The 15,653-nt window shown below is 37.3% G+C and overlaps 1 protein-coding gene across 8 annotated transcripts in view; it reads right to left on the bottom strand.

Moving 5' to 3' along the window:
- Positions 1–15,653, bottom strand: part of VPS13D (vacuolar protein sorting 13 homolog D) — a 108,523-nt gene that overhangs the window by 66,743 nt on the left and 26,127 nt on the right. For 5 of the 8 annotated variants that reach the window (XM_075437606.1, XM_075437610.1, XM_075437608.1 and 2 more), the window contains exons 25-39: positions 15,006–15,188; positions 13,900–13,947; positions 12,182–12,404; positions 11,497–11,707; positions 11,189–11,360; positions 9,749–9,861; positions 8,985–9,194; positions 6,716–6,981; positions 6,417–6,550; positions 5,318–5,473; positions 4,731–4,956; positions 3,853–3,927; positions 2,951–3,157; positions 1,801–1,890; positions 637–777 (exon numbers count right to left, since the gene is read on the bottom strand). In XM_075437606.1, the coding sequence (XP_075293721.1) occupies positions 637–777; positions 1,801–1,890; positions 2,951–3,157; positions 3,853–3,927; positions 4,731–4,956; positions 5,318–5,473; positions 6,417–6,550; positions 6,716–6,981; positions 8,985–9,194; positions 9,749–9,861; positions 11,189–11,360; positions 11,497–11,707; positions 12,182–12,404; positions 13,900–13,947; positions 15,006–15,188 (2,455 nt within the window). The remainder of the gene's footprint in view (positions 1–636; positions 778–1,800; positions 1,891–2,950; positions 3,158–3,852; positions 3,928–4,730; positions 4,957–5,317; positions 5,474–6,416; positions 6,551–6,715; positions 6,982–8,984; positions 9,195–9,748; positions 9,862–11,188; positions 11,361–11,496; positions 11,708–12,181; positions 12,405–13,899; positions 13,948–15,005; positions 15,189–15,653) is intronic. The other 3 variants (XM_075437609.1, XM_075437611.1, XM_075437607.1) reach the window with 2 other exon arrangements.

The following is a 15,653-nucleotide window of genomic DNA, read 5'->3' as shown; positions in this document are numbered from 1 at the left end:
CCTTTGCTCCCTCTTTCTGCCAAGCCCACAGGCCTTGCGGGAGAAAGGAATGAATACTCAAGGAACAAGGAAGGCTCTTCTGTTATATTTGCAAGCTCAGCCGTTACAGAATAAGTAACAGTATTTCTGGAAAAGGCACACACAGAAGCTTACATGAAGTTTGAGTTAATGATCAACATAACACTGTGATTTCCTGAGGTGGGAATTGACAGCTGAGGTTTTCAGAGACTGCAGAGCTGAAATGAGTAGCTCCCCACTACACCTGTCAATGTACTGAAAAATGACAAGCTTCTAAAAATAATTTTAAGTATGGAAACCTGTAGATGAAAGTCCATTTCTGATTAGAAATGAATTTCAAACAACATATGAATTTGATAGAATTCATACGACCAGAGAAAGAATTCCTACTAACCTCTAAAATATGTAGCTCATTTTTACACTTTCAAAATATTTGATAAAATACAGGCTGCCTAAATGCACACCTGTGCACAATATCATCTGAAGCATCTACAGTCTTGTGCCAAATCTGCCTCCCTCCGTCTATGGGACACCAGCAGGACTCAGAAATGTCTGTCACCTCCAGCACAGTGAAAATGAGACTGCATAGTGATGCTCTCAGGGAGTATTCCTACATACCAATGAAGACAGAGGTAATGTTTATATCCAAACGGTGCTTAGCCTTTATTTCCAGCTTCAGACGGGAAGGGTGGAGGCGGCTCGAAGCTTGCTGCTGCCAAGAAACTGCACACGGCCATGGCTCAATAAATGGCTCCCAGCCTGAGAACAAACAGAAAATGTCACATGTATTAAACGTTTGAAGGCAACGCTGGAATGCTGTTTACATACCTAAGCATTTAATAATGCAACTTTAATAATGACATCCTTTACTTTCAACCTGCATTCAAGATGAACTTGTAAGCCTAGAGATTTAATTTACTAGCTAATACAAAGTTCCTCCAGCTCCTCCACTTCAATCAGTGTATACAATGTGTAGAGTCTTGCAGAAACATCTTAATTCTGAGGAAGGCATTAGAAGACAATTACAGCTTCGCTGAAGTTAGCTGGAACTAAGTTCTCTGAAATAGTTTTGAAAATTAATTTCATACAATTATACATAAGTTGGCCTACTATTCAGTATCACAAACAACAAAGGCCTAAAAGCTATTTTAAAAAACCACCCTACATATTTTTGAAAATGAAAACCTAGCTTGGTATTGCCAGATAATTCCTAAGGTTGTTGCCACCAATTTTACAACAGAAAATTTAGTTTCTCAATTCAGAGAAAATACACAACTAGATTATTCTTTTGTCAGTGGTTGACCCATATTGAGGCATAACTTCCTTTTTTATATCTAAAAAAATAAATTATGATGCTCCTCTTATTTTAGTCCATTGTCTTCAGCCTAATTCCTTATGCTCATGTGCTTTTCCCTCCTGAAATAGGCAACAAACTGAATGCATCAAAACAATTAAATACTAAAAAAGAGATGTGAATACAGAGACAGCTAGTTACGTAACTGTCATGTTCTTGGATAACCTTTTTACGCAACTATATTTGAACACTTCAGTGCAACTTTCACATCGGCAATCTCTCTCCTTTCCACATCCCTCCATCTGATACCAAGTTAGGGTATCTTGTCTAGGATCACGTTTACACACACACAGAGGCATCACCACAAAAGACAACCTTTCACATTCCCTTATATGCATTTCATGTTGGGTGAATTTCAGGCTACTGTAGTAGGCAAGGCTGTTTTCCTCATCTCAAGTAAAGAAAACAACAAATCCCCAGTATTTCACCTGAAAGCTCACGATTGTAATAATCTCCAGACAGTGTAAAATGAGCGTAGCCTTCAGGGTTGGCTCTCAAATGTTGGAGAAAATTCAAACCTGCAAAAAGAAGTGAATGTTATACTAATGCAAAAAAATCAAGTTTCCTGATTTTGTGAACTGTTAAGTAACAGAAGGTTTTGTCTTGTCTTTTAAATTGAAATGGTACAAAAAGAGTATCAGAATACTCTTCTGCCACTGTACAATGCCAGCACAGCTGCTCACTCACTTCCCCCCAGTGGGACAGGGGAAAAGAATTGGAAGGGTAAAAGTGACAAAATTCGTAGGTTGAGATAAAAAACAGGTTAATAATTGAAATAAAATAAAATAACAATGAAAATAATAACAATGATGATAATAAATTGCAATGAAAAGGAAAACGGAGAAATAAAACCCAAGAAAGAGAAGTGATGCAAATGAAAACAATTGCTCACCACCAACTGACCCATACCCAGCCAGAGCCCGAGCACCGGCCTCCCCGCCAACATTCCCTCTAGTTTTACTGCTGAGCATGATGGCATCTGGTCTGGAATATCCCTTTGGTCAGCTGGGGTCAGCTGCCTGGCTGTGTCTCCTCCCTGCTTCTCGTGCACCCCCCCAACTACTTGCTGGCAGGGCAGTATGAGGAGCAGAAAAGGCCTTGACTCTGTGTAACCGCTGCTCAGCAGTAACTACAATGTCCCTGTGTTACCAACATTGTTTCCAGCACAAATCTGAAACATAGTCCCATACTAGCTACTATGAAGCAAATTAACTCCTTCCCAGCCAAACTAGCACCTTTTCAAGTAACATTTACAGACAGCCATGCTTCACAACGGGGAGTTCTGCTCAGAACAGATTCCATTTGTTATGCGATGTATAAAGGGGAAACCAGAATCTTAACCCTGCATAGACCGTAATCTTCTTAAAAACAAAACGTAAAACAAACATACAAAAATGAAAACCAACCAACCAAAAAAAAAGAACCCCCAAAAACCCAAAACGTCATGCAACCACCACCAGCACCACAACACTGTCAGCTGAAATTCCACAAGTCCCAAGGAACTGGAGGACAGTGCTGAACGTACACAGTAACTGACAGTAACTTTACACAACTCACTCGGCAAAGCAAGATACTCACGTGAAAAGGTTAACTCGGCAAGAGGAACGTCACAGTCCATGCAGTCATCAATAAAGCAAATGCATATACTTTCTGCTTTTATTTCCACTCCAGAGATGAACTGAAAAGGCACAATCCCCTGGCCATCTTGACCAGAAGAGGTCACAGAAACTGATTTCAAAGGTTCAGCATTCTTAAATAACCAACTTGCTGCCTTTTTCAAGTCACCTTAGATAAAACCAAACAACCAATCAATCACCATCTATGTTCTCAATAAAATGTAATTATTTAAAAAACATGCAGAAGCAAACCAGTTCCCTCTCTCTTAAGATGCATGTGTTCTATTCAGTAACATAAATATGAGATTATAAATACATTGGTGTTTTCTAAGAAATGTGTTTTGCAAACCGTGTGGCAACATAACATAAATCTATATTAACACTACAAATGCTTATAAATAAGATGGGAAACATGACAGTGTCCAAGAAAAAGAATCACTTGTGTTAAAGTTTCATCTTCTTTTCGTGTATTGCATGTAGAAGTAGGTAAAATACAGGATTCAAAAAGTGAAAGATGAAAACACATCCTGTAAAGGGAGAGAGATGGACAACAGCAAGAAATAGGTATACCATAAAAGAAAAAAAAACACCTCAACATCCCAAACCCCCAGACAAAAATACACTGAAACACCCCACACATAACATCCCAAAAGGTAAGAAGAATCTTTCGGGGGTGGGTTCCACACAGTAGTAGAACAGAATAACAAGAATGCTTAAGTTTATATGCCACCACAGAGCCAAAGTAGAGAAGGGAAGGAAATAGTGCCTGTGCGCCAGCTACCTGAGAGTCTGAAAGTTTGTACTTAACTGCAAGTTAGGTAATAGGAACTACCTGCAAGGTCAGCTAAGAATATTTGAGGTTACCTTTGCAGATCAAAAGAGCTTTACGACAATCTTCCATACTGAATCCCAACTCTTGGAGGCGAGCCAGCTGTACCTCTGTAATTGAACAGTTAACCAATTCTATAATTACGACACATCTGTATGAAAAATGAGGTTTTGTTTAAGATTGCAACTGTAGAAAAAGCATATGATTCAGCACTGCTTTTACAAAAAAAAACAACCCTCAAACCAAACCCTTAACCCATCATGTTTACATTCTAGAATGTATGGGCTATTTTTATTCTACTACCGGAAGCCAACCTACTCCATGAATTTTAGTTCAGACTAAAATTTTTTTGTAAACCAACCCTTCATTCAGAACACCATTACTTACTTTAAGCTCCCCACATGATTCTCAGCTGCAGTAGCACAGAAGAAAACCTTCTTTTCTAGTGTGTATTTCCTGATTATTGTCAGGCAGTGGTTCTCACCACACACAGTATTTTGTTTGCAAAAAAGCAATGTCACCAAAACAAAAGATTGCCAGACACGAAGAGATAACTGGTAATTATGATGCTTTCCATTTCACTACCAATTTAGTGAGTTTGAAGAGGTGGTCCCTCTCCCCCTTTACAATTTTGCTACATAAGAAGTACTCCATCATCCTGATTTATAACGACAAGCGATGCTAAATAAAACTCACTATAAAACAACCCTCTGTCATACTACAAGCAGGAAAAAAAAAATCTAGTTTTTTTTTAATAGTATCATCAGTATAACCCTATGATAATTCAAATCAATGACGGGTTTTACATGATGAAGATCAACATCTTTTGTGTTCAGCACATAGTCTAGCTTCACACTCCAGAAACCTTCTTTAGATATACAAAATGGCTTCACCCCATCATTTAAAAACGTACCAAGAACAGGATCCAACACACGTTTGGGTATCTCTTTGTTTTCATGTGTCAAGGAGGAAGTCTCATTCACCAGTGCTGAACTGGAAGGGTGAGCAGGATTTTCAGCAATCGATACAGCTGTGTCAGGCATAGCTGCACTAGTCTGTTGAGGAATTGACTTTGCAATTGCCAAGAACAGTTGAACATCATTGTAGGACAGCCTGATATCCAGGGCTTGCAACTGAATCTAAATGAAAAATTAAAAAACAAGATTCAGATTTCCCCTCTAATAAAAACTAATAATGAGACACAGAAATCTTTTTCTTTCTGCTATTAGTAACTATCTAACATGTCTACACTATCAACCCACTTTTTTCCCCACTATTAATCCTATAATATATCCAAAATCACTCCTCTGTGACCACTAAAAGCACTTTCTGCATGCTTATTTCTTTGCCTTTTCCACTCCAGGAAACACTTATCTTCATCTTTTCTTATACATTTGAAAGTATTCTATTGAATCCTTGGCCATAAAAAAAAAAATCTTTGCAAGATCATGAACTAGTATTCTCTATTGCATATAGTTTTATTCAGGCTATTAAGATTACCTCTAAAATAGGCGGAAAATCCTCACTATTAAAAGCATCCAACAGTCCTGAGCCAATTGGGTAGGAAGCATTCCCAACAAGTTCCATCTGAATTTGTACTGGATCAATAATTGACAGTGCGGTCTCTTGCTCATTTCCCAATCGGCATGAGAAAACCTAAAAATTAAAAATTATTTAAAAAAAATTAGGTACCGAGAGAACAGGCCTGGCAAGAACCTCAAAATCAAAGACCGACTCTCACAAAATATGAACTATAACCAAACCGTTCTCTGTAAACTTAAGACTCCAGAATATTTCCAGCCAATTTATTCCAGTGCAGAGATTCCAGAATCTTTCCAGCCAATTTATTCCAGTGCCCAGCTATGCTGTAAGTTCAGGAAAAGACTGTGATATGCAACCAAATACTCCCTTTACTGCTAAGCTTAATTCCACTACCACTCCTATCACAGATATGGAAAACGCTTTGTTCTTTGGTCTACAATAACCATCTAGGATTTACCAGATGTCTGCACAGCCTCTCCTTCTGAGCAAGTTCTTTTAAACTTTCCCGATATATTATGTACCCCTCAATTCTGAGTGTTCTTGTTCTCCTCTCAATTGCTCACAGCTTCTTCAGCTCCGTTTCCCCAAGACTGGCCACAACACTCCAGCTGTGGTCCTGCTCTGCTGAACAGGATGCAAGGACCACTTTGCATACTGAAAATGCCGACTTGCAAAAGATCCCTACTTGCATATTCCAATGGCATGATACTGCTTGTTCACCTCAAGTCCGTTACAATCACAGCTTGCAGGCCTTTGCTGACCCTGTGGGCTTCTGTCTACCCAGTCACTCCTCAGTTTTCAGTTAATTTGCCAGTTCATGACTGGAAGCTAGATTAGTAACTAGCAATATTTTGAGACTATAGTCAAGTGTTTCAATGGCTTAACAATATAAAACCATTCTTAAAACTGGTGTAGAGTGAGAGCATCTCATGAGGAACTAACAACATTCAAAAATCATCTGCAGACTACTCCTGTTGTATCTATATTCACAATAAAATATCTTCACAAGCTCCTCTAATTTCAAATGTTCTACAAAAGCAAATTTATTTCTTCTTACCTCAATGCCAAACAAACTACCAGAGAAAGGACGATCTAACAACTTGGGTTTGTAAGTGAGAACAGTAGTCCCCTTCAGAATAATTGCATTGGTATCGAAACAAGACATATCTTCAACGACCACAAATTCAGTTCCTTAACAGAACAAAATGACAAATAATAAACAAGGCAACTGAAAAATATCATTAAGATATTTTAAGCATTCGTAGCAGGTTTCTTGATTTTCTGTCTTTTAAAGGATCTGTTTCTACTAGCACACGGCTTTTAATCAGAAAAACTCCTAGAGAAGAATACATTTACCTGTCACATTAACCTTAACTTCCAGTTGTTTTTCTGCAGACACACGTAGTGATGAACGTTTTGTAACTACTCCACTTTTCACTGTTTTTGGAACTACAGCTGGGTCACTGCTGTAAGTCCGTTGCCGGGCAGAAAGGTGATTTTCCCGCTTTTTGTTATCTCCAGGAGTATATAAAAAGTCATGAACAAGTAACAACCAGTCAAATATCAGAAATACACGAAGATTGTTCAGAACAACTGTGAAACTGGAGGAATCCTTAGTAGACCTTTTAAGAAGAGAGAAGCATATGTACTCACTTTACGTCTTGCATATATTTAAAATGAAGCAGAAAAGAACTAGTATCCAGCAAGTAAGAACCATATGGAACTTTACAGGGATACACTTAGTTTACAGTGTCTGGCCTTTAAAATACACATATACATATTTAAATAGATTTAAATTCATCAAGTTGCAGTATCCACAGAAACTCAACAGATTTTAACTGTGTGAATTCTAAGCCGTAATGAGACAAAAGATGAACTGAAAAACTACATAACAAGAAATTCACTTATAAAAGCTCCTTTAACACATTTACACTATTGACACTAATTTGCAAAGTCTCAAATTTTAAAACTGATCTTCTTATTATCATTTACATCTGTTCCGTATCAAACCTAACGTACTGCGTTTGAAATTTAGACCTGGCTCCATATCCCTCTAAAAGATCAGACGTACAATGTGTTTCCTCTCACGCCCTGACAGCATTTTGCAGCACAGGAAGCTGCTCTGTCATTCCGAAAAAATGCTAGCCTTCCTGAACTTTTAGTATCACATTCTGAGTATCTGGCTAGGAGGGATAAAAGTGTTTGGCTTCACAATCTGGAATACCAATTATATTTGGTCATGCTAACTGGAAAATAATCTTAGTGCTTAAATACCACGAAACAATTTTATATCCAACACATTCTGAACTATAAAATCTCTAAAGAACTGTAATTCCTTCGTGAGAAGCAGCCTGCCTGCACTGCTTCCAATAGTAAAAGCCTTTAACTCTCCCTGGCTCTCCAGGATATTTCTAAAAGGCACGAGTCAGTGTAACACTATCACTGAGCTCTGCAAAAGCTTACATCTAGCGCCAAGGATGCTCTCACCAGTAAAAACCTAACACATGCTTAAGCAGCTACAATTTAAAAGCATAACAGTTGGGAAGAGAATTCCTGAAACTATCACTCATAAACCAGATTAGGCTATACTTTGAAAACTAAGCTCCAATCTAGGCAGATACTGGATCAACAGTTACATGAAAACTTTTTTCTTTTTTTTTAAATCCCATGGCATTTCAGTTTCATTCAAATCCAAATCTTTGGTGTCTTTCTGAACACAAACTTCTTAAGCACTGAAAACCATTATGCATTATCCAAATCTTTAGGACAAATTTCTCTCAATTGCCTAAAATTAGTCAGGTTGTTTTTTATGAACATATGTCTTCAAGATTTTCTACTGGACTACAATAGCCCACAGATTTTCTTCTCTGTTACTCCTAAGGTATCATACTTACAACAGAGTTAGAAAGCTGAGTTTGGTCAGTGAGCCTGATCAAAAGTGAAAGCAACATCTCTACTCATTTCACTTCACTCTCTTCTTTTTTTTTAGTTAACGTCCCTCAACAAAACACCATGCTGATACAGGTAAATACTGACATCACACTTCATATTCCCATTTTCAATATTAAATTAGAAAAAAATACATTCACTGTGATGCCTTTAAGCACTGCAAGAGATCTGGATAAGGAAAAACAAACAGTGTAGGATAGAATCAAGAAGAGAATGTAGAGATTGTTTTTCGAAAGAGGTGCCGTTTCTGTACTTCGATGCTCTCAGAAAGGCAATTGTGACACCTACTGGAAAACAGCTTTTGTGCACCATACAGTAAAAATCCTATAATATGGCTTTATGGAAACATACAAGTGACAGGCCAGACTTGTCAAGCTTTAAGCTCTACTGATTTTAATAGGCCAGAACTTCATCCAATACATTGCACATTCAAACCTAATTTTTTTTGATTGCAACAAGGAAAAAATAAATACATAAAAACTCAGCCACCTTCAGTTAATTAATAACTGCAGATTTCAATCTATCAAGCACCACTGACCACCCCAAAAATGCCTTTAGATTTAAACACAATGCCAGCAAGTTTATCTACATTAATAACAACTGTACTAAAACCACGACAATCCCGTTGGAGTATGTCATTATCAAAACCAATCAACCCAATCCCAGGATTACCAACCTGAAGTGCAATTCAATCTGGATTGCTCCCGGACTACTAGTATTCTTTGATGACTGAAAGATACAACTGAACACATTTGGCATGCCTGCAGCAGACTTCTGTCCAGCATAACGTGTGTCAAATGCCATCATGGAATGAGAAACCAAATTTACAGACTTTGTTCCATTTGAAGAGCTTTCAAAAAGCAACTTGGATTTCTTAAAATCAAACCTAGGAGAATAAACAGCAAAACAATAAATTTAAGAGTCTTGTAGCTCATTTATTTCTAGAAGTCCCTTCATTTAAAAGTATGTATGGTATACTGATGGTATCTTTTATTTACCTATTTTCTATAACAACTATGATCACATCTCATGTCACAGAGCTAGAAAGTAGATCTATACTGTATGTAATAATATTTGCCACTGATACAGAACCTTCTGGATCTAAAAAACCCAAAACAACGTAGCAGAAATCAGTTTTTTCAAGATTACCTCTCAACATTCCCTTAATTAGAACAACATTTTTCTTGGGCAAGCCAGCCTATTACTGAACTGTGATTTGAAGAACAACTTGAAAGACACAGATGGTTTCTTTTGAACAGTGTCATTCCCTTTCATCTTTCAGATCAGCTGAAACTCTCAATTCGAACTCTAATTAAGAAATTCTATTTCACCACATTATTAAACCATAATTCCATGTATTATGTTAATTTCTGTCCTATAATCTCTCAGACGAGCATAGTATTTACAATAAGGTATTCAGTAACAAAAGAAAATTCATACCTGGCTAAAGAGCTGCATGCATCTTTTCCTTTTGGATCCATCAGTTCCAGACTCACATTAACCATGTCAATGAGGAATGACATGGAAGTATACACTTCTCCACTCAGAACTGTCTGAAAGTGCAAAACACAAACATTTTTTTAAGAGCATCTGTTTAACTTTCATTCCTGAATTAAATTTTGTTATTTCAGCCAAATGTTAACACAGCTGTAGTGTCTTTCTCCTTCGAAGAGTTTCCTTAACTATTGGGGGGGAAAAGCTACATTTCACAGCAGTGTAGCCTTCAAGTGAAAAATGTCTATTAATCCATTTCCACACTACTGTTCTACAGCTTCTTTGCTCTTAAACAAAATGTTGTCATCATCATCCTCCCCCCCTCCCCAAGTCAGCAATCCTTTTACACTGGTTCAGGTACCTTCTATCATTAAATTAAATTTGTAGTTCCTTTTTTTAAAAAAAAAAAATTAGGTGAAAAGCCTGACATGAAAAGCATACTTGTATTAGAAGAACTTTACCCATTCTTTCCTCTCTTAAAGTGAATCCTAGATGCTTCATAGCAATTTTTCTCCCTGCTGTGGTCATATTTTTGCTTCTTAAGCCAAGGTTACAGTCATGCAACACAGACAATGCTTAGAAGCCCCACAAGATCAAGACGAAACATGTTGTCCAACAACTTCCCTTCCCAGTAAAAAGGATATACACTGATTATTTCCAGGTGCTGCCCACACTCTTCCAGAAAGGACAGTATTTGACAACAGCCAAACAGGCGATACTTCAGAACCTGAGCTCTGCTATAAAGCTTTGATTACTGAACTCTTCTTTCAGACTCATAGCACAAAAAGAGGGCTTTTAATACAAAGTAATATACATTCCACAATATCAGAAGTCTTTAGGAATGTCATAGACATGATGGTACAGGAATTGTCACCCTGCACATAATTACAGGATAACCTTCAAGTCCCTCCAAAAAACTCCATTCCAATGGAAAAATCTTAAGCTTGTTAACATACCAATATTATACGGTCATAGCAGCTCAGCTTAAATACTTCAGAAAAAAAATAACGTACAGTTTTCACAGATTTGCCAACTTTTTTCACCACCGATATATTTCAGCAGACATAAAATGAACTAAGAAATACATGCAATGATGGCTATTCCTGACACATCTCTTCTAAAGATCAGAATCTCGGAAACATGAAGCAATATAAGAGCAAGCCACACCCGAAAGGACAACAGTAATGCAGACACAAACCTGAATTCACAGGAGTATCTACAGACAAATAGGTTCCTTCGCTGTTAGGCTAACTACTTTTTTTTTTTTTTTTTTTAAATATACCTGTCCACCTGGTAAACTACAAGAAAATCACAGATATTTAGCCTAATCAGCAAAAATCCCAGACATTTCAAGACAGAATTTCAACTGCATATAGTTCCCCTTACATGAATTCTTGGATCCTGCAAATCATAAGGCCGCATGAACTCTTCTATGGGCTCCCCAAGGTTGTTCTCCAGCAGTCCACGTATCAGTTTATACTTCTTCAAATCCAGAGAGCAATGGACTGATGACAGATTGCCATGTATTGATATGTCTGCAACTGCATGACTTAGCTCTCTACAACAAAGGAAAAAACCTCAATATTTCAAGGAGGTGTAACACAGCAGGCAATATTTTTCAGATACAATAAAAGGCATCTAAAACACTGGTTTTAGGCCAACAGCATAAAGTGATCCTGTTTAGATAAACTCACTTGTCTAAGTTTCTCTCCACTTGTAACTTCAATCTGAAAGGTTCTGTTAATAGGCTTCCTCCTGTCTGCCTCACGAAGTAGGATGGAAAGCTCAAGTCGGCACTTGTATCTTCCACAGCCTTTGAATACTCTCTCTGATACCTTTCGGCAGCAAATATGTCCATGTCCTGCAGATCAACCACAATGCAGTCTAACAGGCAGATGTGATCCTCTGCAAGTGCACAGGAGATAACACATTCAGAAAGAAAAAAAAGAATCTGTAGAAAACTAATGCAACCCACTTTAAAAAGAAATTTGGTTTCTCCTGGAAGTTATTCAGACTTTATTTTTTTGTAATTTTTCATTCACACTCATCAATATCTGTAACTGATACCAAACTCATTCACAGGTGAATGTAAACTCTTAATTAAAAGTCCAACTATACTCCCTATATGTCTAACAATACGCATCTCAAAACATCCTCAAATTGCAGGATTGTTTTTACAGAAGTTGAACTACAATTCCCTAATTCTTTAAGCTGCAAAAGTCAACCTTGAAACGAAAAAGCAATTTCTTTTTAAATCTACAATCTTTAGACCCAGAGCCGTACTTCTTCAGTGTCGCATAATATACAAGCAAAATTGCACCACATTATTTTAACAGGAAAAAGAAGAGCTAAATGGAGTTTCTACTATTTATCACATACCTGGGCTGTCAGGGTTTGGTACAATAGGTAGCTTCGATTGTTGCCCTTGTTGCTTACTCAGTGTATTCAGCATAGGCTCACTCTTCAGCCTAGAAATGTTTGTTCCTGATGATTTTTTCATGAACAATCCTTCCGTCACTATTTTTGATTCATCAGCACTTGTTGTTTTCTTCATGCTATGTTTTGGGGTCCCCAACGGAGACGAAAATTGAACCGAATCCTGCTAATGAAAGTAATTTTGTAATTAACAACAGATTTTTAAATTCAAAGGAACCAATACACCAAGTTTCAAACTGCAACAAATTCTTGTCAAAAAACGAAGTATTTTATTTGAATGTCAGTATCGTTTACTGCAGGAAGATTGCCAAACTTTTTTTCTACAACCTCAACAGCAGATTGAAACATTTTCTTTTAAAAAAGTTTATTTCAGCAACATTTTCAAAAAGGCTGTGAAATCTTCTAAACTGAAATTAATTAAAAACCAGTGGTTTTTCCACAAAACCAAAAAAAAACCCCATGTAAATGAAATTAATACAAAACAGAGGGGTAAGACTGTCAAGATATCAAGCATTTCTGTAGACAAAGACTGCCGAATATTAAAAGCTTTTTTTCAGAACATGTTCAGATAATGAAAACAACATACGCCATGATTTCTGCAAGATCATGTCATCAACTTAGTATTTTATCAGAATATGTAAACACTTCTATACATGAAGTTATTATTTTATGCACTTTAGCTACTTCAGTCGTCATACCAAAATGTGTCCCAAAATTTTTCTGCAGTAGCTACGTTTAAGACAGAATAAATCCCTACCCTCACTGTTAAAATTGCCACAGGTGAAACAAGAAAAGCTCATTTATATTTATGTGTAACATTTTAGACATTTCCCCATAACCACATATCCAGTGGAAATCTTATGAGCTTTTCCACCTTCATGACACTGTCTAGCATCAAACACCTGCAAAGCATATAGTTTGCTTGTAAAACCGTCACATCAACATTAAGAATTTATTCTCCCAAACCCATTTGTCTGGTGGAACAGGTTTACACACTACATTTATAGTCCAAAGCCAATTTCAGGGTTCCTTTAGCCTATCCTGATTTAAATTTCTTAACCTCATGTTTTAATTTCACTCATCTTCATGTGCCCTAGCAGATAACAATCATCTATTTGTAGTGATCCACTTGCCCCTTACTCTGGGATTGCTTCCTTTACCCGTGACTGCAGTGTTGTTACTATCATCGCCCACCTTCTTCCTGCCTACAGCTTCTGATGTCACCATCCAGTCCTTACCCATAATCTTTCCTTTCTGGCTTTAATTACTTACTTGCATGATGTGTTTTTTACTTATTATTCACTGGAAAAATTCATTGCAGCCATGATTAAGGATTTTAAGATTAAAAAATTGAAGACATTAACTTTATACTGTAAAGCCAAAACTGAAAAGTACATGCAAAGAAAAATCACCACATCATCTATAAATCTATGAATTTATGCAATAAGTCCAAATTAATAGCCCCTCATACATGCATAAAGAGCACACCACAACAAGTTTAAATCCAATTCTTACAGAATTCGGCAAAGTCTTTAGAAGAGAAACATCACTTTTAACATACAAGGGAACTTTAAAAATGCTAAATATTCCACAAGAATATTTCCTTTTTTTTTTTTAATGAATGAAGAGCACCTGAAGACTACTTTAAAGATGTGAAATACCTCAAATAAAACTGGATCCTTGTATGCATTGCCTTGTAAAATCAGATCCTCAAAAATAAACATAGGACAGAGAAAAAATGAAAACAAAACAAATGAAAAAAATGACCCAATCCCATTTCAAATCCCCAAACTCTACAGTGTTACGTAAGACAGTATTTTAAAATTGAATTAAAATTACTACACACACATCCTTTCTTTTAAAATCTAACACAAATTTAGGAATCTACCACTCACAAACCTTTAAATACATCAGCACACTAGAGCACAGAAGACAACTGAATACTACAGTCCAGTATTTCCTTAAAGACATCAGTAGATATAAATCAGATGAAGGTAACAGACACACCACAAAGCTGCTGTAGCAATTTAGTCCACCTAACTTCTGCCCCTCTTTAAAATGGGATTAGGGGGTTTCCAGAATGACCACCTATATTGTTGCATAAGTTAGATATAGAAAGCCATCCAAGATGGATTTTCCTTACCCCACATTCTGTGGCTGGATCTCCCACTGCCAACACCACCTATTCCCCGTCCTGCGCCTCGCCTTAGGTTTAAGCATTCACCGGAAACCTTTTGTTAGGTTTCACCGAATCAAAGCAACTACACACACTCAGTTTCATTAAAAAAAACCCAAACCTAAATTAAACCAAATTCCACTCTCCAGTGTGATCCAGCAAGTCTCAGCTAATACAGATCTCCATTCTCTGCTACTCACACTGTTGAAATTCTGTCTGGTGAAGAGTTGAAGAAGTTACCAAACAGGGTTAGCTTTAAAGCCTGTTATGCTACCACGTCCAGGTGTGCACCCACCTGGGTCCTGCTTCCTAACAAGCCCAGTTCTAGTGAGTTCCTCAGAACAGTCTCCCTCCTGCCCTGAAGGCCTCAGAGCACAAGTCCAGGCACAGAAGGGAGCAGCTGGGGACCATCAGTGGCACACCAGATCCAGATGACGACCTGGCAGGCTGGCATGGACTGTTTCGCTACTAGTAGTACAAAGTGTATATATAAAGTAAAACGTAAGAATCATTTACCATTTTGATACAGAAATAAAAAGCACAAGAACTAGAAAAACCACAAGCCGCTAAATTAAGAAGTAATATTCTTACCTTGTTCTTTAATGAAAAAGTACCCGGCATACCCGCAAACAAAAATCTGTTCTTAACCTTCAGTTTTCCAAGATTAGCTACAATAAGACTGTTAGACTTCGAGCTTTCAGGTATAAGTAGAACAGGAGCACCAGCCTCAATATCAAGAAGAACTCGGGAAGCTCGCTGTGCTTTATCTCTTACCTGGAAAGAGCAAAATTTCATTAAAAAAATTAAAAAAAAAAAAACACTTCAGGAAGCAGGTGATTATTTCACTGATTAGTTCTGAACTCAGCAACAATATTCTTTGATTTACAAAATTAGGATGTGATAAAATTTTATACAAAAACAACCCCAACTCCACCTCATTTCAGGCAGAGAATGAAGGCAATGATGCAAACAGCACACACCTGTGTGTGCAACAGGTGCAGCCATCAGGAGTGAAGCACACTGTCACCACCCAGCTACAAAAGGCATAACAGACAGTAGTGAGCTCACTACTTAAAGATTACATAAGAAAAGTTATCTACAGGAGAAAACCCCATTATTTAGAACAGATGTTTCGAAATCAAACTTCCTAACTGACACACAATGAAGCATTTTAATGTATGCAAGTACTGATTGTCTTTCTTCCAATTACACGAAGCAACTTTTTAAACAAGACTATTA

This window comes from Opisthocomus hoazin, chromosome 16 (genome assembly GCF_030867145.1).
Source record: "Opisthocomus hoazin isolate bOpiHoa1 chromosome 16, bOpiHoa1.hap1, whole genome shotgun sequence".
Lineage (NCBI taxonomy): Eukaryota > Metazoa > Chordata > Aves > Opisthocomiformes > Opisthocomidae > Opisthocomus > Opisthocomus hoazin.
The sequence above is the reverse complement of the archived record's forward strand: the minus strand, read 5'-3'. Positions and strand labels throughout refer to the sequence as shown.